General features: G+C 30.9%; 1 protein-coding gene across 3 annotated transcripts in view; it reads right to left on the bottom strand.

Moving 5' to 3' along the window:
* LOC129971170 (potassium voltage-gated channel protein Shaker-like) overlaps positions 1 to 27,954 on the bottom strand; it is a 424,803-nt gene that overhangs the window by 231,449 nt on the left and 165,400 nt on the right. Inside the window, exon 1 of one of the 3 annotated variants that reach the window (XM_056084704.1) lies at positions 24,784 to 24,875. The exons of the other annotated variants lie outside the window; for them this stretch is intronic. Coding sequence (XP_055940679.1) covers positions 24,784 to 24,791 — 8 coding nt within the window. The 5' untranslated portion in view covers positions 24,792 to 24,875. Of the gene's footprint in view, positions 1 to 24,783; positions 24,876 to 27,954 lie in introns of those variants that run through there. 3 annotated transcript variants of the gene reach the window in all.

Raw genomic sequence — 27,954 nt, 5'->3', positions numbered from 1 at the left:
GGTAACGCTGGCTCAATTATTTTATCGTTGGACGAGTTTTTTTAAGATAGAGTAGGTGTACAGTTGCGCAGTGTACATGTTATACATTTAAGGGGTAAAAATGGTATTTGGCCCTTTTTATAATATCGACTTCGTAATCTGCAACTGGAAGCTATTATAAACGGTCATCAGCGTGGACATCCATCCTCTTAATATGTTTTACAGTTTTGCTCAAGTCAAAGTTCAAGGTGATATTTTATTCCCTAGTGCATTTTTTTCCTATCATAGGTATATAACCAATTATGCAAACTAGGCAACTCGCCTAGGGGGCACTGAATTAGTGAGGTACGCAGTCAAGTGGATTAAAAAAATGTTGTTAATTTAAATTCCAAATAAATCTGAATAATTATAACAAATTCAGCGATTTATAAAATATCAAATAAAGTAGTAAAAAAAATGGAAGATCTGTAATTTACAAAACACTACGATACTTGTTTAGACTTTATTAACCCTTTGACCTAAGAATTTACTTAATTTCGTAATTAGATGACACATCCTATTTGGAGCATTTATTATTATTTTAACTCCTATAGTAGTATAAAGGTATTTGATATCTTGAAGCGTTTTTAAGCAATTTTTACATCTTAAATTAATACTTTCACTTGATTGTAGATTTAAAATTAAAAATTCAATAACTCGATGAGCGAGCCAGATTCGTCATTGTACGAGAAGGGGTTAAAGGTGATTCATTAGGGTTCTCATCAGCTCGAAATAGCCATCGATTTGCTTGTTTTAAAACAGAATGTAAATATGAACTAAGTTATGTCAGTATCTCTACTATTTATAATTGCCTGCTTAAATATAATTGTGTTCAAATGTTGAATGGCGTGCGGGTAAAAATCACAGTAAAAGGAAACATATATACAGGGTGTCTCAAAAACCTTGACCGCAGCTGTTATTCCTTAAATATTGATCATATTAAAGGAATAACAGCTGTAAAAATGCTGTTATTCCTGCTGAATTGCAGCTGAATTGACTGTAAATTAACAAGCGTAAAAAAAGGTGCAAAGTGTTATGAAGTCGATTAGAATTTTCAGGGGATTTAACTTTAAAAAATACAAAATTTAAATTTTTATACGGACCCTGTACAAAAAATTTCTAGTCTGCAAAATGTGCCCCATCTTCTAATAAGGTCATGTACAGAATTTCAGAATTTTATCATGAAAACTCTCAAAGATATGTTAAAACAAAGTAGGTGAAGGGTCAATCACAAATTAAAATGCAAATGTTTACAGCTTTAGCGCAGATGACGCGACCCAGGAATGCACCATAAGGAAATAAAATATTCTTCATATCTTTAGTTTTAAATACAAATTTTAAAATCTATGCTTCCAGAAAAATACTTTAAAATTTTGTATCATGAATTACAGAATATAACTTAAAAATAGCACAGTCAATGAACTTGTAAAAAATTATGTAATCTTTCCTTTAAGTGATTATTTCTACAAATTTTTAATACTTTTGAACCAATAAATAGCAAAATTATTTATTTATTCAATCCTTACTTTATTTGTTAATTTGTGTACGACCCCTAAAACACAAACATCCGACATGATTTTTCCTTTTTGCGAACTTATATCCAGGCATCGAAAAGTGGTTTAAGTCAGCATTTATGTAGTTTCATATCTTTGAGACTTTTTGTGATAAATTGCTGAAATTTTGTACATGACCTTATTAGAGAATGGGGCACATTTTACTCACTGGGAATTTTTTTTGTACTGGTTCCGTATAAAAATTTAAATTTTGTATTTTTTTAAAGTTTAATCCCCTGAAAATTTTAATCGATTTATTAACATTGTACAACTTTTTTTATGCAATTTTGTAATTTACAGTACATGTCTATGATCAATATTTAAGGAATAAAAGCCACGGTCCAGGTTTTTGAGACACCCTGTACTATATATACACATATACATAGAAATGTTACGGCCAATGCCCGAAATCGGGAAGATCGCGAATTGGCCGGCCAATTCGCGATCTGGACAACGTTGCTGTAAACTTACCGGCCAATGTCCGATCTTTTCTTGATTTCGGGCTTTGGCCGGCCAATTCGCGAAATAGCTGGGAACGATCGGCGAAAGTAGAAAGAAAGGAATCAAGAGCACATTGTTTTACACCCTGTTAAAAATGAAGTATTTTAAAATGAGTACTTCTGTGTACTGTTTTTTTTTAAGTGCAACTGTTTCAGAAACGAGTTCAAATATAAGTGACACGTCTGAGTTAAAAATAAGCTTGTAATGTATAAAAATATGATCTCGTGTTATTCTGTTCTCATATTAAAGCCATAATAGAAATTATTCAGTGAACGTGTATACTTTAACAACGTGATATCGTGAAGATTAGATTTGCGCCCTTCAAAATGAAATAATTATATCTTGAGCAAAGGCGTTGCGTATCATGTATGAATACAAAGGCAAATTGAGTATTCAGTTTTCAATTACCTTTAGGGTGATCCTTAGTCTTTTTCTGCTCTATGGACCTAATGCTAAAGATCCCAGATCACATTGTGTCCCGAAATGTCGCTTCAAAAAATATGAAATTTTTTGCAAAGGCAAATAACAAAAATAAGGGCTAATTAAAACAAACATGAAGAACAAATAGTTTTGTTATTAATATCAGTTAAAGACATTTTTTTGTTGGCGCCATCTGTCGAATTTCTCCTACAACATGTCCTTATTTATATTTTATACATGAATGTCATTATATTTATTTACCACTAGTCGCCTTTGGCGACCAGCCGGTTCACCAGTATTAATGATCTCTAAAATTTTCAATTAATGTAAATTGCTCTCTTAGTAGCTTTTTCTGCAAAATATTTTTGAGCTTTATATTTTTAGTTATATGATTCAGTCGTACTTTTATGTAGGCCTTAAACAGTTCTGTTTCATTGTACTACTTTCCCTAATGTTCTGTCAGTATCCATAAAATTTCTACTTTAAACTAAAGTGGAAATGTTAAACTGCAATCAATATAAAAGCTTTTTATATTAAAGCTAACCATGTCTTTTTTTTAAATATGAATCAGAGTCGTTCAGCAGTGAAATCTGGCCGATTTATGAAGTTTTTATGCATCATTTTTATAATCACAGGCCAATCACTGTCTAGAAACCCTGCAGAGGATAAGCGTATCTTCATTGAGACAATCGGTGAAGTGGTCTAAAATCGCCAGTTTTTATTTATAGAAGTGTGATATTGAAATTTCATTAATCAGTCAGTTTTAGTAATTGATTTAGTTGGTTGGAGTTCAACAATTTTTATTAAAAATATTGGTGTCTCAAGAATATTTTGTTAAATATGATTCAAAGGATAGAGGACCTATGTAAAAATTTAAAATTCCTGATTCATCGGAGCATTTATTGACTAAAGTTATATTAAATATAATTATTTAGTTAATTTAGACCATTGTTAGCAAATGTATGCCCCAAATTAGCTGATGATAGCCGATTAGAATGATTATCCTAAGTATATTAAACTATGTTTGCCTTAAATTAAATTGTTTTATTGAATTAATAATATAGGTATTGTCAAAGCTCATAGAAAACGTTTCCTCCTTTTACTTTTCAGAAAATATCTTATTTCATTTTTTTTTTATTTTATTTTATACAGACACCTGCAGAAAATTACAATTTTGTTTATTAAATTTGCAATAATAGTTGATTTATTTTTTAATTTAAACTTCTATCAATGTGATGGCAACACGTTGATAAAAGATATATATTTTTTTTAATTTGACGTGCTCGTGCAGATTAAATTTTAGCATAATTTAATCTAAGCATAATTTATAAATTAAATTTTAAGCTTTAATTAAAAAAAGCTTTAATTTGATGCAAAAATCGATTTTGTGCTGTAATATTTTCTGGTTATAGCGATAAAACGCCGAAATTTCGCTTAATTTTTAATTAAAATTCTAATTAAAAATTTTAAAAAATCGCTCAGGGTGCACATTTCCGAACTCCAAGGTATATATATGCCAAATTTGATAACTGTTTGTCAAACGGTTTGGACTGTACACATTGAACTTTATTTATAAGTATAGATTAGCACATCGGGCTTTGGCCAAGGATGCCCGGCCACTTCGCGAAATGGCCAGCCAAAGTAGAAAAAACAACATTAATTGCAAGTATTTCGGACATTGGCCAAACCTCTTCTCCAGTTCGCGAATTGGCCGGCAAATTCGCGAACTGGCCGTATTTTGGGCTATGGCCGTAACAGAAATAAAAAAAAAATTACCTAAAATAAACCATTACTTTGTTGACTAAGATGAAGTTATGTTGAAAATTAAAACTTAACAGACAATACTTACGATGCATTTCTTTTTTAAACTTAAAATGATTTCGATTTTTTTTTCTAAATAAACATAACTAAAGTACATACTGTTCGTTTCGGTATTCTGACACAGTCACTTTTCGACGATCTCATTAAGGGGAGAGACGCGGCAGGATGAGAGCATTTCCGGAATTCTTCGTCATTCTTTGACCTTGATTTTCGTCTTATTAGATACTTTTTTTGTTCAGTTTTTTTTTTTCACGTGTCATTTCTGTCCGTATTATTTTTCAGTCTGAGTGCAATCCGAGTTTATTTTATTGTTAAATATAAACATCCCTTCCTTTCATCTTTCCTCTCACCCCTATTTTGACGAATTACTCATCCTAACGCATGCATAAAACCGCGAAGGTTTTAAAGTCCGTTGTCAAACAATAAAAACATTTTTCACCTAAATTCTATATAAATATTTAATTTCCCCACTCCGCATCAAGTTTTGATGGGCCATGGGTTTGAATAATCAGCTAGTATATGGAAAAACACATCAAATGTGACCGCTAATCAGCTCACGGTGCCTGTTTAAACGGCTCAGATCTGTGGTAATGAGTGACCGGCTGTAATTAAAAAAAAAGAAGCCAGTTCATGGTGACAAAAACAATGCAAAATATCCACTGGCGGTCACATGGTACGAAGGAAGGAATTGAAAATGACCGCCGACGGTCAAATGGTAAAAAAATAAAGGAAATTCAGTCATTTCATCTGAAAAATATCAACTCATTGTCATCAAGTAATCTCGAAGAAATAAAATCGCGATCGAATCGAAATCAGCGTAATGGCCAGCATAGATACATCGGCGACAAGCTTGGTTTGGCATGACGGATCCGTTAAGCGGTGATCATAAAAGTGAGTACAGTGTCAAAATGAAAACATTTCATATGTCACGTGACAGAGGGGTGTATGAAAATGTTTCCTAATTCGGGGAGGGGAAGGAGGTTGCACCGGACCGGCTACTGGTCACGTTCCATTTGTTCTTTATGGATAAAAATGATTAATCGTTAAAAGGGTGAGAACTCAGTTGCCGAGTGGTATAAATTTACTGCACGCCACTGAATTTGCAAAATGGACCCGATGAGGAGGGGAAAAAAGTTGTCAGCGAAACAAATACCGAGCTCTGAAAGAGGGACATTCGATTTATTATTTTTCTGAATACAGTTCCTTATCTACAAATGATTAAGCCTGAAAATAAAATATTAAATGTGCTACTAAATTAAACCACCCCCATTTGCTTAGATCTCTGCTCTCTTAAGCATACGAAATAAATGGAATGGAAGGAAAGCAGGTCAAACGAGGCTTAAGTTCGCTAATAAATGTACCCAAATTTTAATTAATTAGAAGCAAGGGTTAGGTAAACAGATGTACTTGAAATGGCACGCAGTAAGAACCAGTTTAGTGTAATGTTATTACGAATTTGTAATATTGCTTCTTTACGCAACAAACCTGGCAAGTAACACAGTATGTAGTAATGGCTATTGAATGGATGCCAAGTTAGTCCCCCACTTTGCTGATTATTTGATGACAAAAATGAAGGACCCAGAATATTCAAGAGTCTTGGCGATAACTCCATTAGAAACTTTATTTCCGATGGATGTTTTAGAAATTTCTTTGCACTGTCATGTGAATTGTAAAAAGCTGAGAGGAAAATGGAAGGTTTTTAGTATTGAATAAGTCTTAATAGTAGTCTGACCAAGAGAAAGATAGTAATTGAGGGAAGTGTCAACTTTTTAATTCTTTGAATAATTTACGTTGTTCCGATTGATCAATAGATAGTTGCTGGTAGTGAGTTGCAGTTTAATGTAAACTTTGTTCTTATGTCGGCTTCAGCAGCATTTACAATATCTGGAAGACCAAACTTCGCTCGGCAGTTGTTTTTTTTTTGTTTGCTTTTTGGTAAAATCATGTTTTTTCGGTGAAAATATTTAGATACTAATCACATACTGCTTACATATGAATATTTTTCAATCTTACTTACATATGAAATGGTCATTTAAATGAAAAAAAAAATCATGAATGAACTTTGTTTAACATGTTATTCGAAAATATCCGCTGTATTAGAGTATTAATTTCACAGTTTAACTATATTATTTATAATTTTGAACTTACACTCAGTTTTATTGTGGTGCAATTGGCTCCGGGATGGCGCAATAACATTGCCTGCATGCGAGTAGATAGAACAATGTTCTAATAGTTATAAAAAACAGGATTTTTTCCGTAAAATCGCCGTTTTTCGGGAAAGACACATATATCGATAAATTTTAAAAGCAAAAATATTAAATATAAATACATAAGTAAAAAAAAAAATAAAGCAAAAAGCGCGACTCGAAACAAGGACCCGCAACACACACGTAATTCATGTTCTGACCACTGCACTGTACTGGCCACACTTCGAAGCGGAAGTTGAATACACTTATTCTAACAGTCAGTTACAAAAAAATTTCCCCCCCCCCCAGAGCGTGCGTGCGTGCGCATGTGTGTGTAAAATCGCGTTTTTTCAGGAAGGGCACTAGTACAGATAAAATTTAAAAAAACAACAACATATAAATATAAAATTTGATCCAAATGGTTAGAGTCGTTCCCGTATCTAACGAATGAAATCCGTCTCTAACGAACATGAATATGTACAAGAATTGTTCGTTTAAAGTTACATGATTCGAATCGACTTCCTGTGAATGGATTTGTTCAGAATTTGAAAAAATCTACAAATCTGTTGTATAAACCATGTACTACATTTTATTTGTCTAATTTAAAACATCTTTGAGCCATCATCTTTACATATACAATTCCAAAATTTTGATTTTTGGATTCAAGGAAGTCTGAATCGTAGAAATTCGTCAAAATTAAGTTCAACCGATTCGGCTTTTTTGACAATTAAATTACTTTCTTCTTGTATACTTCGTATAGCGAAAGTTAAAAAAAGTCTCTGTACTATATTGTTTTTACTCTACTTGTATATAGATGCTTGCTGTTTATACATAATGGGGTGGGGTAATAGACGTGGAATAGCGATGACAGGACAAATAATATGACAATAAAATAAAGGTTATTAAAGGTTAAGAAAGACTGTTCTGCATGCAAATAAACCACTAAGTCAGTTAAATCGAAACTTCCGCTTGAAACACAAATTCGGAAAGAAAATCGCGAGACAAACGCGCTGTTAGAAGATTTCCAGTGCAGCAAAAATAATGAAGCCAACACTCCAAACTTCCATCGCTTATACTAGTCCCGTAAATACAGCATCTCAAAATTTTCCCACACAGGATGTTCGGTTACTTTATTTTTCCCACAAAATTTTACTTTTCTCTCCTCCTTTTCTTCTTTTACAAGAAAAAAAAAGACATTTCCTCCATCGAACTTATTCTGTACACGCAAGCCAACGCCTCTGAATAATTCATGGCGATCACCAACTTTAATGGCATTTGACTTTATGCTATAGACAGAAGCGGTGGCACCAGTCAATACTCAGGAAAAGCAATTCTTAACTTCATATTTTTGTCTGCCTCTAAATTTTTAAAATTTATCACATTTAATGTCAAGTTTGCAAAAAAAAGTCTAATTAAGGCCTTCTTATATTAATATATCAATATCTAACAATTTTGAGACTGCAGTATAATATCGTAGAATATTTGTACAATATTGTACAGTACTATACAATATTGTACAGTACTATACAATATTGTACAGTACTATACAATATTGTACAGTATTATACAATATTGTACAGTATTATACAATATTGTACAATATGTGTGGGCTGCTAGGGCATGTAACTGAAAATTCAGTTCTAATACTGCCAAAAATAGCAAACCATATAGATAGCCAGATCTGATTTGGACCAAAATTCGGTAGCTATCTGCAAATTTCGTGAAAAAGTAATCCAAGTGCCAATTTTCATATCTGCAGTTCGTTGTTTTTCTAAATATCCTATTTGTAGAGATAGTAAATCAGGCAGAGTGGAGAACCAGAAACTTTCTTGTATGCTTTCTAATAGAAGCACTACAAAATCACTCCCTCACATCAAAATGGTGGCCGAGGCGCTCAGAATTTTATTTTCAGAGTGTCGCTCATGATCGTTTTGTGTTTCATTTTATAGAAAAGGAAATCAATTATGCATTGAGGATCTACAGTTTTAAGTAACAAAATCACATGTCGAATTTCACTTATTTAAGTCTTTACATTTTTGAGTAATAGGATTTACATGTATGTACACGCGCAGACATGCGAGCTGACAAACAGTCAGCTCGTTGATATTATTAGCTTAAAATTTGTGTATTTCAAAATGAACTTTAGATGCCAAAATTATATAGTAAATTTTATCCATTTATGTGTCTGATATCGTAGTCACATTCGAACAATCGAAAAGCCACAGTAAAAATTTCATTCAACATTTAATCGAAATCTACAAATATGGGGCAAAAATCTTGCACCAAATTTCATTTGCCTAATTCAAAGTTTTTGAGCTATCTCATTTATTTACAGATAGACAATTCCAAAAACGTGTTTCCCGAACACAGGAAGAACTAAAAAGTGGAGATTCGTCAAAAGTCCCAATTTCTTGAGTATTACAATACTTTCTCTTTAACACTTCGTATAAAATGAAGTAAAAAATAATTCATTCTTTTAATAGTCCAGTAATCGTCATTCGATTCAATAATGCAGTTGGGCACCAAGGATATATTTTGGCATGCATTGATAACGAACAAAATTTACTGTTTCTTTTTTCCAAAATTAATTACAAAATTATAAGTTGCCCACTACGTTAGCAAATCAGACGTTCAATTTTTGTTATCATATTACATTCCTTTCCAATCCATTTGGAAACGGAGAGCATTAAATCAATAAAATGATGCTTGGTTCTCGATTGCGGAACCGCTTCTACTTATCAGTTCGAGGAACACGAGAACGGTTTTCTTTCGCAGCATTTATTCTTAATTCTGAAAACACTCCACGGAATGGAAAAAAAAAATGACAGCCCTTCATTTTGCGTATGAAAGCGAGGGGTGCGCGTTTTAGAGGGAAAGTCTTTATCGATCAAAATTCAAGGAAGTGCGCGAATTTTATGATAAATTCCCTCATCCGTGCTTCCACGAATTTGGAGATTGTAGAGTTGAATTCGGGGAACAGCACAGAAATTTTAATTCCATGGCACCTGTTTCACGATTCAGTAGTTCCCAATTCCATTTTCGTGGAAAATTCATTAATGTGAGCAGATGAATTTTCTAAGATAAAAGAAAGTAAACAAGAACTGCAGGTATTATTTCCGATAAAGAGGCGGTTATTTGTAAATGTTTTCAATTGAATTGCCTTTAACGAAAAATTATATTGATATAGAAAAATTTACATGCATTAAAACAAAAAGCTGTTTGGGATTTCATTATATTTATTATTTTAGTTATTTTCCCTTTGGATTGGACCAATTCTAATGCACATTAAACCCGCCAAGCAAGCCAACTATTTTTAGTCTAAAAGTCAGTACATTTATTATATTTGCATGCCAAACATAAGTATATCACATAAGTGCACATTGTCTTACACTATACTAATCATTGTGTCCTCTTTTCTTCAAAATTATATTTGCATAGTACAATTCCTGTGTTCCATCGGGAAATTAATTTCATTGGCGAATATAATAAATTTATGGAGGCTACGTTGCTATTGTTATGAATTGATCCTGTCCAATCAAATAAAGGGTAGCATTTATAGACAATTTTCTTTATTTATAGCCTTATTTACATAAAAAAAAACTTTCTCATCTAGGTTAAATGAATGATGCTATTTACAACACGAAAACTAAACAAGAATGCTTCGTCGAACAATTTCGGAGAAAACAATTTTACAAGAACAGCTAACAGGCTGTTGGGGTCTCAGGCTACTACAGAGGTAGCTCTCTGAATCCATCGAATTTCCTTCGGGTGGAATTTTACTCAGAGGTCCAATTCACACGAAGCTTCTCTAACCTTTCGTTCCTCTCTTCTCCCTTTCTTCCGAAAAATCTCGCATTTTATTTTTTTCTCAGACTCCACCTCTCATGTCCACATTGGTACACTTGGGCTCCATGATACCCAATCACCGTTCAGAACAAACCTGAATGGTCTCCGGTCGACCGTGGGAATGTCCGTTGATGATCCACCCTCCACAATGGGAAAAATGAAGATTGACATCTGGAGGGTTTGATACTCTCCCCTTTCGAAGAAACGATTTATTGCCCTGGGAAACGCCCCCATCTGGCAATCTGGAGGCACTTAACACTGCGTTAGTTTTACACCTTGATGATGCAGCTGGCCAGAAATGCTAATTATCGAGAGTGGGAAAAAGGGACGTCACAGTGGTCACCAGGGTTTCAGGGCGATTGAGCTGATTCTTTAAACTATACTTCATGAATTGGTGGACATTTAGGTTGCTGTGTAATAGAAAACGATATTTCACACGAATATTTATATCAGTCTAAAGATACTGTGGAAGTGGTATTAAAAGTGCTGAAAATTTTAATTTTTGTTTTGTTGGAATAATGTTCCATTCCGAAGTTACAAATGTTCTATTTATGGATGATCTTAGCATTTTCAAAAGCGGTTCCTTGATGAGAGCGGCATCTCAGCCGAACTATGCGAGTTTAAGCCTTTTGATCATCGACAGATTTTAGGTGCACCAGGCCATTATTTCCCACTAATCTTTATATTTATTGAAAGCTGGCAGGAAAAGTATTTTAATTTAGCTTAGTCTAATTAATTATTTTACATCTACTATTTGGAATCCTAGAAATTTTGTGTCGCAATTAGAAGACGAGGACGCTATCTGGACTAGGGGAAAGAAGGCTGAACCTGAACAGATCTTATACGTAAAATTCTCGAATATACGACAGAGATTTTCTTGGAATTAGGTTTCGAAACCACGATTCTGTAATCTGGAAAATGATATTTTCACTGGCCCTTTGACCTCAAGAGTTAATAAACGTCATATTTTGCAGAATTATGATTTATAATGAGAGAAATTATAGCCCTAAACGCTGAGGGAGAAGCTTAAGAAGACATTTCCTGACTCCTGCTTTCACGTATTACAGTCATGAGATCCTACATGAACTAACAACGCATTTAAAATACATTAGCGTTGAATCGATCGAACCTTCCAAATCCCATATTCAAGCGGATCTATTCCAAAATTTTACCAGGAAATCAAAGAATATTTTATACATTTTTGTATAAATCCTCAAATGTGTGTAGAATGTAAGAAAACCCAAACTCTGAATAATGAAGTCAATATGCCCACAAAGTAATCACGATGCAAGCAGATAAAAAGTTAGAAGATCTTTATTGCTTTCTAAATAGAAAGCAATAACGATCAACACACAAAAACTAGAGATCTCGCTCGGTGGCATTGAATCATTTTCGTATCTCGAATTTATATAAATTTTTTGACAGGTAATAACATCAAATGAATTTTTTCAGAAGAATCTCTAATTCTCAACAAAAGATAAGGCCATATTTCTTGCATTTTCTCAAACCTTCATTTTTGAAGCCAAACTAATCGCCAAGGCTAAGGGACATTGAATAATTCATTTAGCATTTATTACAAATCCGTGTAAATTCCTCCAAGACTAAATGGCGAAACGCTGTTTTGCAGATTCTTCGGAGCAGTGCGTGTGTGTGTGCGTGTGCGTGTGCGTGCGTGTGTGTGTGTGTGCGTGCGCGAGTGTGCGTGCGCGAGTAATAAAACTTCTTATAAAAGAGAAGGAAATGAATGCTTTAAATTACAGCTTTTTTTCCCTTCTTCATGCTGAACTTTTATTTATTTGACTTTATCATATTGTCTTTTTATTTATTTATTTTTGAAATCCTAGACCAGAGACAGGAGTTTCCACTAGAGCAAGACAGAAATCAAAAAAAGATGTGCAAATGTATCAATAGCTCATATAGTTTCAAATAAAGATTTCACCAAAATTTTGCTGATAGAACATTTATTTTAGACAAATAATTTTCACGTGATACTGCAGCGTCAAACTGAACAGTTTAAGTTACGAAAATCAAAACCTGAGAATCTTAGAAAAACAAAGCCTCTATTCAAACCCTTAGAAACTTAACTAAAGTTTGAATTCAAGAAATTAGAAAATATCTACAAAAAACTGAATAAATAAAATTCATTATATTACATTTTCTATAGACAATAAGTAATATACGAACAAAAGAGGAAATGAAGTAAAACGCGATAGTAAATCAGAGTAAAGAAGGAAAGAGACCAAAGATGAAATAAAATGGGGGATGGGATATAAATTACAAACAGTACGAATACGTATAATATTTTTTCAGGTTCAAATTTTCATCCCTTGACAAGCAATTAAATTGACCACCTTGATTTATTTCCTTTTTACTTCCTTTTATTACTTTCTTTTATTTGTATTTTACATTATGTCAATCAAGATAAACTTTTCTTTAGTACAGTTTTTTTAATATTTGTCATAAAAAACGCAAGGAAATCTAATACTTTTAGTATAATAATCTAAATGCATTATAAACAATAATATCCAGAATGCAATTTATGTTCACTTACTCTAACAGCGATTATGAACACGATTGATGTTAAGCAAACGATTTCAAATAATTTGTATAAAATTTGAATACTAATAAAATTCTCTAAAAAAAAAAAAAAAAAAAAAAACCGTTTCCTGTAAAAAATTACATTACATGACCATAAATTATCATCTAATAAATATTAAATTAAAAATAAGCAATTGTTCTTTTAGTAAAAGAATTGTTCTTTTAGTAGGAGGAATTGTAAAACACACTATTTATATTATAAGAATATGAATAAATGCCATTATCTGTCAAAAAAAAAAAAGAATGAATTTTTTTTATTTATCTTATTGAAATAAGAACGATATTTTTATAATTACGATAATAAAGATGGTTCAACCTTTATTATTAAATCATTAGAACAAAGTAAAGACCAATTTTTTTTCCTGTAATTTTTTTTTTTGTGATAATCTTTTCGTTGCATAAATACAATTTCTGCCACATTATCAAAAATAAGAATTATTTTAGAATCCCGATACGAACGATCGTTTCTATTTTATATTTCATCCATTAAAAATGAAATAACTCTGCAATATCTTCATCATCACCGCAAGATTCCAGAGCTCTGCAGCCCGTAAAAACTCTCACACAGTCCAACAGAAAAGCGGGAATAAAAGTTAATAAGGCCCTTATTATTCATCTCTGTTATTTCCTTGTATCCCAAAGTCCTCTCCCAGCTCTGACGTCATCGGGAAGGCGGACCAATCGGCAGCGACATTTCATAGCAGAGAGCCGACCTTCGCCATTAGCTGGCCGTGCCGCATGATGAGGAAGGGCTGCATTCAGCTGCTTATACATGAAGGCAACCACGCGGTCTGGGAAGGCTTTTACATCGATTTGGATTTGGAGAAATTTATTTTCTTCACAGAAGAATTTATTTTTCTTCGGAATCTTCCTTTTGAAAGGGGGAAAAAAATATCGTTTGAAGAAGAGGGTTATTCCGATGTGGGTGATTTATGATAAAAGAATTCTACTGGGTCAAAGTTCGAATGCCCGGATATTTATCGATAGTTTGGTATTAGATTTTGGGGTAGCGGTTTCGTATCGAAAAATAAATGTCCCCACCCCTTTTTTTTTAAAAAAAAATATAGCAAAAATGAAATGTATTAAATATGAATGATTAGATCCAGCTGAAGTTTTCAATCTAAAATAAATGATTAAAATTTGAATGAATTGCAACTTGGATTAAATGCATGAATTTTCGCAAGCACTAATTATTTTAAAAAAAATAATGTTATGCTTTCTATTAAGAAACTGTTTATTTAGGATAGAAGCTTTTTATATTAAAAATTATTAACTTATTGTAGAGATTTTCTAAATTCCATTATTTTCTAAATTTTCATGAACTTATATAAAACAAATTTTATATTAAAAATATGCTCTAAATAAGGCCTTTTCTCTTTCAAATGTTAGATAAACTTTTAGAACAGTTAAAAAAATGCTACAATTAGTAAATCGTTAAAGTAAAATTATTTTTTATTGGTAAAATTGTTTAAATAAACTGACTATTGCAACATTAATTTTTTTTAGGAAATGAAATAATGCAATTTATATATTAATAAGTTTCATATTACTCAGTATTATTTATAAGTTTTTAAGTTTGTTTAGTCTACAACTCATCTCAATTAAGTATTAAATGAAGAGTAGAATGCAATACAAAAAAAAAGCAATACAAGTCAAATTTTTTAAGTTCCCTTAACAAAATAAAAAAGAATTAGGTTTATTTCCTCAAAAACCTTCTCCATGTGGGGAATGAGGGGGACAGTAGAAATTCGACCACCCCCCAAAACTGTAACCACTACTGTGACGCCTGTCTGATCTCTGTATTTGGCATCGCGAATACTGCGCCAATCAATTAGTTCATTTGCGCAACACATTCTATTTTGCAATAAATGCATATTTATGAGTATCCTTGTAACTGAGAAAGTTGACTCGGCAATGTGCCTGCATATTTATAGAAAAGTAAGCCCAAAAACACAACAATGCACGGTCGGAAAGGCCATCTTCATGCGGTAGATGGGGTTTCCTACCACGAGACTGTTCAAACGGTTTGCAGAAAACCGTTATTTATAAATTGTCTAAAATGGTTACCTCTGTTCAAAAATATGAACAACTGATTACCAAGTATCGGAAATGCATGCTCTAACGCTTGCATAAACGGAAGTACAGCCTCTTAGCATTTCGATAGATGAAGCACCGGAATCCGGTAGATGGTAAAAATGATTGGTTTTCACATGACCACTTGGTAAGAAAGCGTCCTAACAGACGTCACACGACCCCATCCAGATTATACTTTTATTGCCAAAGACTTAGGCGGGGAAAAAAAGTATGCGATTGTTTCAAACGCCATCAACAAAACAGCACCAAATGTCTTCGAAAAATATTTTCAGTACTGCAAAATACCATAAAAAACGACAAAACATTCCGATTTAAAATTTATAAGAAATACCGAGGGAAATAAAATTTTTATAATTTATAAATTTTAAATATTTTGGTTTTGTTTAATTTGTACAATGGCTGTTCATCTGCTAATAGAAAACTTTAAACGTTTGTTTGATTCATTCTCAACAAATGAAATTCATCAAATTTACAAAAACATCTAGAGTAAGTTCTTGGGGATGTACTAACATTATTTTTATGTAAATTGAGAAATGTGTTCTCCCATATTAAGAATTACTCCTATTGGATATCCATATAAGACATACAGACGGCATCACAGCATTTATATAGTGTTTCAATTGAAGACGAAGTTCTGGATTTTAATCAGTCACGTTTTTATTATCAAAGGACAAACAATTAAAATATGTTTGCAACAATATTTTTAAAATTATTTATCTTTTTAGATTAATACACATACATTTATAACTTCAAATATAAAGAGAAATATTTTTAATAAATAGATTTTAAGAAATGATACTTTAATTGTATTCTCTTCGAAATTATTTTTATTTTTTGATGAAAAACTATTGTTAGCAGACGATGTTAACAGACAAGACACGGAAACAGAAGTCTGTAACAGAGTGAGAATTTTTGCAGCCTATTTTGATACTGGTGTAAGCATGGAAGAAAAGATAAGGATGAAAAAGATCATACTCAGCAAGTCTTCCATATAGGCATGTGATCTCAATGGAATGAATGCTATTGCAAATAGTACCTGCAGAAGTGTAAATCCAGCATTTAGATGTCGTCTTGGAATCAAACTAATTAGTATTATTACGACAAATTCCGTCCTGTGGAAGCAGGGCGAAAATTCCATCAGACTCAGTAAAGGGTTAAGAGAGCTACAATGGTTAGACAGATGATATATGTAAAAAAAAGGAGTAAATTATGATTTATTCCTAATCCAGAAATAAACATAAATCGATACCACCCACTGATAAGGCAAGTTATATCAGGACATGGGAGATTTCCCCCATACTTCCAAAGATTTGGATGAATCTGAGAAAATAAATGCATCTGTTTAGGAATTGGAACTATTTCTTTAAAGAAATGCATAAAATTAAGAAAAAAAATCTGAAAGTTGAGATTATTTTTATTAAAGTACAGAACTGGTGATACCAGACTATCTTAAAAGATAAGACATGTTAAAAATTAAGTTTTTTTTTTTAAACCAAAATTTTGAAAGTTTCAAAGTGTTTGGATTTTTTTTTTGTTGTGGAACCAGAATTTGGAGGAATGTAGTGAATTTTGAGGAGATTTTCTTAAAGTGGTGACCTACTCCACGTTTAACAGGATAAGTGTAGGGGAAGACGAAGACAAAGATCAGAGATGGACCAATTTGTGCCTCGTAGAGGATGTTATTTCGGCGAATCGACCAGTGATATGGATGGGTTGTTACTGTTTGACAACGGATTGTAAAACCCTCCGCGCGTTTGTGCATGTATTAGGATGGGTTTAATTCGACAAAATAGGGATGAGAGGAAAGGTGAAAGGAGGAGATATTTACATTTAACAATGAAGACTCGCGGTTTTATGAGACGGAAACATTACAGATAATTATTAATACAGAAGTAAAAAGGAACTAATGCACAGTGAAATATTTCAGAGCAATTTTTATTTAATATAAGGGACATAAACATTAAATTATGAAGAATAAATGCAAAATTTCTGTTCTTAAAATTTGGTAATTAATTTTTTACAAAATAATAATTATCTTTTTTATATTAAAATGTTTCTTTTTTTTTATATGCTATTAAACTTTTTCGGCAATATTTTAATTCCCCATTTTCTGCTTCTTGGTCACGATATTGAAAGATATAATGTAAAATTTTCTTCGTACCACTCCTGAAAGTTTACCACTTGAACGAACCTTATCAATACGAAATTTTGAGTTAAAATAAAATGCGATCAGAAATAACAACACTCACATATACGTGGGAAAAAACTGACTAAAAAGTATCTAATGGGGGAAATCCAAGGTCAATGGGGAATATTGGAAATGCGCTCATTGTTCTGCGTCACACCCCTTAATGAGATGGAATCGTCGAAATGTGGTCGACTCAGCATCCCTTGACGCACAGTATAAAGACAGCAGTCGGCCACAACAAATCCTGTCGATACTGCTACATTCAGTAGTGGCGGGGTGGTCGACTGCACACAAGAAGACTCAGTAAAAAAAAATGACGATTTATTATTCACGAAATCACGAAACAGGGGTAGAATACCACAGGCGAGAAGTGCACAAATTAACACCTTCAGAGATTAATATAAAAGCAGCGTACAATTATTAAACAATCGCTACAACAAAATGCACTCAGAAGTACTCACTGACAATCAATAATCCAAAGAAATAATTTACTCAGCTACTTCTCACTTATATATGCGTCTTTGCTGCTATAACTCCTGTATCAGGGCACCGAATATCCTAGGACAAACGCTGGAATTCGTGTCCTATTGGTCATATCGCAAATATTGTTATGTTGCGACTTATGGCACTTTACAAGCTAGCTGACAGTTATCTATCAGCGATTTAAGCCGAGTGAGCGTCTCTTGTTTCCTCAGCAGCGCCAACTAGGGCCAAGAGTACGACTTAGCTACTTCATGCTTCACGTTCGCTTGCACAACCGCTTTTTTATGGAGGGGGCACATTCACACACCTCACAGATTTAACACAGAAAAACAACCATGCCCGAACCCGGACTCAAACTCGAGATGCCCAGATCACGGGGAAGACGCGCTACCCCTATCCAGGATGCTGACGAAGTGATATTAAAGATTCGTTACCATATATGCGTTGATTTTTCTTCATCAAGTAGCTACAGGACTGGACAAAAAAACTAGATGCTGAAGTGAGTTACGCAGCAATGTGTCACATGCATATTAACCATTGAATAGTGACTTAAAAAGGTTGAATCGCTGTTCATTTGTAGCAGGAACGGTACTCCTTTAAATTATGTTAAATGTACAGACGTAAGTACTTTGTTATTCCCTAGAAAAGTGAGCTATAGTTTGAATTTGCTTTGCTATAATGCAAAAGCAATAGATATTTATCTAACGAAAATATTTTTAACTTTACTTGACGAGATTTTGTACATTAGCTTATATTCTCAATGTCAAAATATTTCAATATTTTTGGTATTGAACTAAGAATTAAATTCCAGTTTCCATAAATCGACACCAATTGGTACGAAATTTAGGAAAAATGTACAACACCTTAATATTTATTATAATAAATTATGAATTAAAGACTGAAAGCAAGAAGTATTCAAAATTAAAGAAATATTTACATATTAGCATTCTAATAAAAATGATTTTTTAAAATATGCTTTCATTAAATTTTCTTATTTCATTGAACAATTCTGAGTTAAATAAAGTTGGAATGCGAAGATTTAGTTTTCATTATGTAGTATACGCTGTTAAAGAGTAAAGATTTATCCAACACCTTAGGGGAAAATAGCGACTAACTAATTTATTAAAATAAACTTAGTAATCTAATAAATATTTTAGCATATTAAGTTATATTGAGGGTTTTGAATATATTAAATATTTTTAGCTAATTATAACAAATTTAAACTCGTGAATATAATTTATAATAAACTAATTCTGATAATGTTAATAAGCATGAAATAAAGCAACACTTAAAAAATCGTAAAGAAAAAAAACCTAAAGATCTACATTTTAGATCTAATGTAAGAACGAAAATTTTAAAACAAAATAAAACATTATAGAGCATTTTTAAAAGATAAATTTTGAAGAAATCATCAATAGTTAGAAAAAAGAATCAGAAATTTTATGTAAAAAAATGCATGTTTACAACAGCTTTAAATACGTAATTTACATTACATTTTAGAAATATTTTTTCACTATCAAAAAAGAAATGGACGTAATTGTAAAAAATTAACCTTTTATATTAAAAAAAAAAATGTGAAGAAAACATTTGTCAATCATTTTTTTGTCAAGATAATTTAATACCTTTCTAAAGTAGGCGGGATATTAGTTTTAAATTTAAAATAAAACTATTAAAAACAAACTTTTATCAATTAGAAATACAAATTTTCAGGTTTGTGTACGCAATTTTTGTACAAAATCATCATGAAATCTAGCTTTTCAAGATATGACAGAATATAATCTGTCTGTCATAAAAATATTCCTGTTGGCAAGATTAAGTACTAAGTTATTTTTCATTTGCGAGGAAATATAAGGAAAAGAAAATTGCACCTACCCTCCGCAACTTCTAACGTTAATTTCATATGGGTTAGAGTTATGAAAAAAGAAATGAAATGTAAGAGAATACAATGGAAGGTTTTTCAATGAGATGCAACCTGCTTAGGTAACAAGTAATTAATTCAATTAAAATAAATTCAAATAAATAATCAATTTTTAATCTAGTTTCTATTGTAGTTATCGAAAGACTTAGTATAAAAGGCTTCTTAGAATTGAGAGTTATTTCGTCTAAATTTAAGGATCTTTATAATTTCAATACAAAGGCAGTTAAGGAGTTTAAGATGTCAATTCACCATTTCCAATCTCTTTTTAGTAGAATAAGCAAACTAGAAACTCATCCAAGATTTAAACTTTTCCTGTAACATATTACAAGCTCAATGGCTTTGGTTCTAAGGATTGCAACAGAAGAAACTTTGTAGAAATTTTCCCGAAGTCATGAGAATCATTGTAATGAATAGTGTTCTTATAATCTTTTCAACAGAACAAATTGCCAGTTATTGTTCCGTTTTGGTCGTGGACACTTAAAAATTTGTAGGGGTTTATCCATACCTCTCGGCATAAAAATTAGGGACTTTTGTGTGGCCGCAAATTCTATCGGTGCTCAGATGTTATTTAACCCTTTGCACTCTGAAAAGTAATTCGATGCATAAATATTCACTAAATACATGGACTTGTTTATTACATCAAAAAATAAATACATACAATTGTTTGAAGTCGAATTTCTTTGAAAAAGGAATCTACATGTTTTTGCCATTCTGTAGGTATTTTAACAATTAAAATTAAATAAATAAATAAAAGTTAAAATGATGCATGGTCAGCGAGTGGCACCATCCGAGTGCAAAAAGTTAAATTTCAGAATCCCTCATATGAGCGTTTTGTGCTTCTGTAGTATAATGAAGAACACCAAGTATGCATTCTGATCACCTTCCTTTCGAACGATTGAAATCAAAATTGGACATAAAACGACAATTTTAGCACAAGATCACATATTAGACTGTAATTCAAACACTGTAATTCAAAAATACAATGACTTAGATAAATTTCATTTATCTCAGTCATTGTATTTTTGAATTACAGTGTTTAAATACATATGAAAATTCAGACCGATCGCGTTGACGAATTCGGTTAAAAATTTGATATAGATTTAAATTTAAGGTTTCAAATCAGTGCACCAAATTTTATTTAGCTCTATGTTTTTCAGTTATCTAGTTCACTATCACTCGGACAGAGAGACTTCTTGCAAATGGATTTCATTCAAATCTAGTTAAACATCTATACATTTGATATAAAAGCCACATAGCAAATTTCATTTCTCAGATTCGAAGGGTTTTTAATTTATCGTATTCATAATGACAATCAGACATAAGTCTAAAAATGGAATTTTCAGATTCCAGGGTGCATCTGAAATGCAAAGATTCATCAACATTTTGATTTCGAGTTTTTTGGCAATCACATACGAAAAAGTAAAAAGTAAAAATGGCAGAAATATTTCTATACTTATGAAATGTCAATACCTAAGCGTCTGTTCATCTGTTCCTAAACGAATGCTTAGAGATCAGTTTAGGTCCCATTTTTCATTCATATTTTATTTACATAATTCAATTTATTTTAACAAAGTCTCAAAACATATAATGGAAATTCTCCCATATTGCTTTAAAATTATGTTATGTTGTAATTATGTTATGTGTTTTTGATTGATTGTACTGAAAATGTCAACTCAGTCTATTCACATTAAAAATATACATGGATTAATAACAATAAAATAATCCATTTTGATAAAATATTTGAAAATAAAATAAAATAGCTTTAATATCAGAATTAACCTTAAAAGCTATACTTTATGACAGTACTTAAAATATGTAAGAATAGATAAAATTTCTGAGAACATTTTATTTGAATTCTTTCGATGATCCTTATGCAAATCCGTCAGAATAGGAAGAATTTCCAAATTTGATTTAGATTGTAAAATATGCCAAGCAAATTCGAACCGCACTCGACCTAAATAAATTTGACTAAATTAAATTTCACTGTCTATTTAGACCATAATTTTTTCTTTACTAAGTTGGTTTTATTTATCGTTATGGCTGTAGGTAACAGGTAAGAAATCGAATTAAATAAATTTCTGACTATCATGTTTCATTCAAATCACGATAGATGGCGCCACAACCGATAAGAATTTTCTTGAATGGTGGAAATACATATATGAATTTAAATCTAAACGAGTGCTATAAATGAGTACAATGCCTATTCATTAAAGAATAACAACCTCAAAAAAAGAACACAAGATTTCTTCTGGAGTACAAAAAATTTTATCCGAAATTTTGAGAGAAAACTAAAATAGAATTCTTTCACGGTCAGGTCTAAAAATAACTCCGAAACAGGCGTGTGCGAGAGCGATGATTTAGAATAAACTCAAAAATGGCTTATTTATAAACACGTGCAAAACGCTCGATTCATAGAATGGCTTGTTTTGTTGGAAGAAAAAGACTACAGCAAATATATCCATATAAAAAAATGCTGATATTGCTTTTTCATTTATTAAATTTCAGAAAATACAAAAAATATTTAAACAGTGTAATAAATTAATTTCATTTTTATTGCATAATGTGAAAATTTCCGTATAAAACATGCTTAAATGAAATTTTTGAAATTTTGTTTATTAATTAATAATAACAAATAATATTAATCAATAATTAAATATTAGCTTCAGAGTAAAATAGTGGTGTAAAACTTTTAAGTATCTATTTTTAAACACTATGATATAATTGGGTGTATTAAGATATCTTTTTCTTAGAATAAAAATTGCTTTCTTATTAAAATATTTTCATTGTTTTGTTGAATTGTAGAAATTTTTCGCGAATTATCTTGAGATATTACGTGGTATGAAATAAGTATGAACAATATCCCAATACTCTGCTGCAATTCCTACCATTATATTTTAATTAAATTCTTAGTAAGTATTAATCCTATCGAAACAAAGACAAGAGCTATTTTGTTATTAGCCAAAACCGGCTATTAACAAAATAGTACTTTTTTTTTAAATTCGGAAAAAGAAAAAAAAGGCCATAATTTTTGATTAAAGAAAAATTAAAAATGCTATTCCTCTTCAAATGCTTACCGAAAATGCATCACTTAAAGAAAATGTGATACCAAAAATGTTTTGATAATGCATTGAAGTCGAATGTTACTAGTTACAACTTATAAAACATAAAGTATTCTAAATATTTATCCTTTTTTGACAATAATGTTCTTAAAAACATCTTTAATTATCATAATATCCATTATTTCCCCTATGAAAATATTTTTAAACATCAGACAACAACGCTGCGCGAGTTAAACAGCCAAACATTGTGCACATGAGCCATCTGAAGAGAGCCAAATACTAGAATACAGGGATACTTAAAACGTAACAGGATAATCCAACTTTCATGGTAAAACAACTTCACTATTTTTTTTTATTCCTTTTATACCGCAATTTCCATTCCATTACGCAATTAATAAAAGGAATTCCTTATTAGTAGCTTATAAAAAAAATGGGGAAAATCTTGTAATTGAAATATTTGGTAAAATACTTTGTATTTCAGTTCAACAATATAATCTATTGCTAAAAATTATGCAAAAAATATTTCTTGAGTTATTTTCAAGTTTTTTAACAGACCATTTGACAAACTTCTATACGAAAAATATCGTTTTATTCTTCTGTTGAGGAGAAAACTATATTCTTTCGAATTTTTAAAATACTATCGTCTTTTGATTGATATATTATTTCTTTCAAACGTATTTTTGGAATCTATTTTATGCAGAAAAAAAAATATGTATTTGCAATTTTTTTTAAATTCCTTTCTCACGAAATCATATTCAGAAAACTACGCTAAATATTAAACAACTAGATTTGCTGTAAGGTATTAAATATCGAAAAATAACCTAATTTCAAATTAAATTAAAAATAGTTAATTTAATTATTTGTTAATTAAATTAACTATTAACAAGTTATTTTTTGTACAATGTAGTAAAGCAAGACCATAGCATTGATTTTCCCATTATTATTATTAATAATTAATGTTAAAGTTTCGAGTATTTTATCGTTTTTTTTTCAATACTATTGAACGACAATACAGATCTCTCCTTTTTTTTCCCTAATGTAAGAGATTTTAAAAATAATTCCTTTCTAACAGATAATTTATTTTCAAATGATTGTTATATATTTATATGGAAGAAATTGTAGGAAAGCGAAAACCAGCATTCCAACTGAATCTTAAACTTTAAAAAAAAAATCTTCAACGTTCTGGTTTAAATTGAAAACATTGGTTTAGATACGCTAGCATCATTTTTAATGAAAAAAAAATCGAAAAGTAGAGTTTAAAACAGAATTGATTTGATACTTTTGGAAGTGTGTGTTCAGATTTGAGTGGAACATAAAATAACATTCAATTCATATTTTATTTCGGTTAAAAATAAGTTATCACTTACATAATATATAAATGCGAACAAATTATAAATTGATAGTCTTATTATACGTTTATGTATACTTAAATATAGCTTAAAGTATGAATTGATACATCTAGAATTATTACTTCAATTGTTTGTCTTATCAAAGTAATGCGTGTACAGAGCATAAAATAAAAACAAAGATTGTTATTTTTTAACGTGAATTTAAAAACAATAATTGAATATTCACATTAATCGGTAAAGATATGCAATAAAATGGAATAAAACGCAAATATGGAAATATGCAATAAAATCTTTAGATACTTATTTAAAAAAATTAAATCTTTATAATTTTCTTTCGGATTAATTCATTGCTTTTCGCTATAGAACGGTTACCCACATATATATATAATATATTAAAAAGTGGTGAAGGGAAGCTTCAGAATCTTTCATTTTTTTATTTTATATTTATAAAAATATATTTAACAATTTTTTAATTGTCACTGTTTACTTAGAGTAACACAATAGTAATAAACGAAAAATAAAAAAACCCTTATTATCTTGAACAAATTTATGACATTTATTTTTAATTTGTATTTATTTTTAATGCGAGTCCCGAATTGCGTTCGCCTTGGGTAATCAGACATAGTATTACTCTCTCTTAATATAAAAGAAAATTAATGTTACAACAGAATTTAAAATGAATAGGGAAAATAACGGAACATAAATTGTATAGAGAAAAGTAGAATAATTTATCTAAAAACAAAACTTACTCGTTCATAGGCTAATAGCCGGCACATTTCCACAAACGCCTGCCTTCATTATATCCTTTTCTATACATTCATGTACAATTAATATCATTTTTTCATTAATTTTAACCAAACTGCGCAACCCCATTAAACAGACAGCCAAAAAATCGAGCATATTGTACGATTGTCTCGAAATACTTTACAGAATCTTCGGAAAAATTATAATATTTTTCTTTAGAACAATAATAAGTCGACTGATAGCAATTCAGTTTAGCATACGAATATTTAATCCCTAAATTTAATTTCTAGTTAATTATTTATTTAAAAATAAACCTATAAAGTACTAGTATTCCTATTTTTAAATTCCTCTTCCACTTAAAATCGACGGATGCTCTCTCAATAGCCGTTGTCATCCTTCCACAGATACTAGTTCTTATGCCACTGCCTGAACCACAATCACTGCGGCCATCTGTTTGCTTTGTAGCTTATTTTTAGCTACTTGTTTTTGGCATCGGTGCCAATGGTGCGACTCTAACGCCATCTCTTTGGGTGACCACGAACTGTGGAGTGGGAAAATTAATTTTAGGGAAAACAAACTGGAAGTATTTTACTCTCAGTTTCTATTTAAAGGTCTGCAAAAGAGAAAAAAAGCATTGTACACATCAAAAAATTTGAAAAACATATTTTGACGAATCTTCATGTTTCAATTCTCCATGAATTTGAAAAATCATTCTTGGATTAGAACTGTTTCTCTCTATAAGCGATTATTAAAAACGCTTTCAGTTAACGATATGAAATTTAGTTAAAGTCTTTTATGTCAAATTTATAAACAAGTTTTCGGACGAATTCCATTCCCTATAAGTTTGGCATTTCACAAACAAGAGAATACGATAAATGCAAAACGTAAGGCACTAGATAGGTAAAATTTGGTGAGGAGTTGTAACATTTAAATTATACAAACATCAAATATTGAATCAAATCCGTCTGCGGGTTGAATGTCATTTGGCGTGTATATTGACAAGCATGCTAGTGCCAGGACTCAAAAGCACAATAAGTGAAATTTGGTGCGTGCTCTTACAAATAAAATTACTATTCTATCTCAAGTTTTTGTATCAGTAAGTGAAAAAAGTGCCTAAAATGCATAGCCGCTACTTTTCATTACTCTATGAAGCATAAAATGCTCATATGCGAGAACTCGGAAAATAAAAAAATGGAGAACTCACGGTTGATACAGTATTCATATTTTTATGTGGGGGAGTGGAGAATAACATTTATTACTGAATAAGCGAGAAAAATTTAAAGAGATTATTGTCACTGATTTAGTATACTGTCACATTCTAACTTCATTTTGTAATTAATAATAAACACATTAATAACACTTTTTAAAACCACTTTTATTAGTTACTAATAAATTTGATTTTTAAAAATTTCAATTAGTTTACACTTTTTAGCCTGGAATTTAATTAATTTTAAATATTATGGAATCGTGAAAACTTTTTTTAACCAATTTTACTACCAGATGGCGTCACTAGTATGGAATCGGCTTTTAATTTATGAAATAACGGATAATTTCAGGAATTATTGGAACAATGTTTTTTTCTTTCTTGTCAATAATGCATGATGCAGCCGACGATGTCAGCGAAAAATTTATTTAAGTTATTCCATTTTTACAAAAATAAAAGAAAAAAAATCAGCTTGAATAAAATTTTTAAATATTAATTTTGCCAATATATTTCTCAATTAAATATTCTCCATTAACATTCTTCAAAATCCCTTAACTGATCTTTTCCTCCTAATTTTTTAAAATTAATAGTCTTCTAAATTCAAATAAAACAATTTAATGATGTTAGTTTGAATAACCAGACGAATATTTTTAATTCTAATTTATTTAAAATATTAAAAAATATGAACTTTACTTTATACATTTATAAATATTATATATAACTAAAATTGAATATCTGTTTACCTATTATAGCTCTTGATAGAATTGAACAATATTTGACATACCCGCTTCTAAACCACAATAAGAGCGGATGTCCATTGTATTTCGTATGCAAAAAAAAAAAAAAACGATTTTAAAATATAAAGTATTCGTTGTGTTATGTTGTTTAAAATACTTTTTTTTTTTCCCAGAAATCAACGATAAGTTCATTTCAGTCGAAAACTGTTTCAACTTTCAGCTTGTTAGGGAGTGAAAGTTTTGTTTTCACCTCTCTCCATCTTGATGAACGGCACTGATGTGATTATCGCGCCTTGTCTGCTTATTTTATTTATTTTATCTCGGCAGAAATCTGAAGAGACGATCGTTTCTTCTAAAAGTCTCCCGAGAATGCGCGTGTAATTGCGGGCGTTATCATACAAATTGATCTGAAGTCTGAAAGGACGACAATAAGCGTTTAAAAATAGCCTGGTACTTATTTTTAGAATGAGCTATTTTCGTCCGCGACTAAAAGGTTGTTAATGAGATGGGTTTAGTACAAAATTAAAGTATAAAATAAAAATCCGTCATTACGTTCTCACTTCTACTTGACTTTTTAAAAAAAAAATGATTATAGTTTAGCTGTATAATAAATTAATTTTTTTATGAACACACAAATATAAACTAACATCTTGAACTGAGGCTTGAAATTGTATTGCCATCGAGAAGACACAAGTTAGCAAGGTTTGAAAGCTAACACATCATAGCAATAAAATTAAAATAAAATCTATATTTCGAGTAAAATATCGCATTTTTACTGATACTATCACACAATCTTTAACAATGAATCGCTGACAGGCGGTTAATACACAAGTACAAGATAATAAATTATGAGTTTTGACATAGAAGAATGATTCCCCCCCCCCCCCAAAAAAAAATTAACATATCGAATTTCATATATTTTAGTTATCTCGATTGCATGCATAAGAATATACAAGGAAACAAACAGTCAACTCTTTGGTAAATTTAGTTCAAAATTTGATTAAAAAATATAGTTTAGATGCTAAAACAACTGCGAACCAAATTTTATGCATCTAAGTTATTACTTTTTGAATTATCGATTTTATATGCATGTAAAAGTACAACAAGCCGACAGATGGACAACTACTTAATGGATTTCGGCCCAAAATTTATACGGTACCTTATTTAACATACTAAGCCAAATACATACCAAAAATGTAAGTACAAATGTGCATCAAATTTTGTTTATTAAGTTC

The sequence above is a fragment of the Argiope bruennichi genome, chromosome 6 (assembly GCF_947563725.1).
Source record: "Argiope bruennichi chromosome 6, qqArgBrue1.1, whole genome shotgun sequence".
NCBI classification, from domain to species: Eukaryota; Metazoa; Arthropoda; class Arachnida; order Araneae; family Araneidae; genus Argiope; species Argiope bruennichi.
Note: the sequence above shows the minus strand (reverse complement) of the source record. Positions and strands in the feature narration are given on the sequence as shown.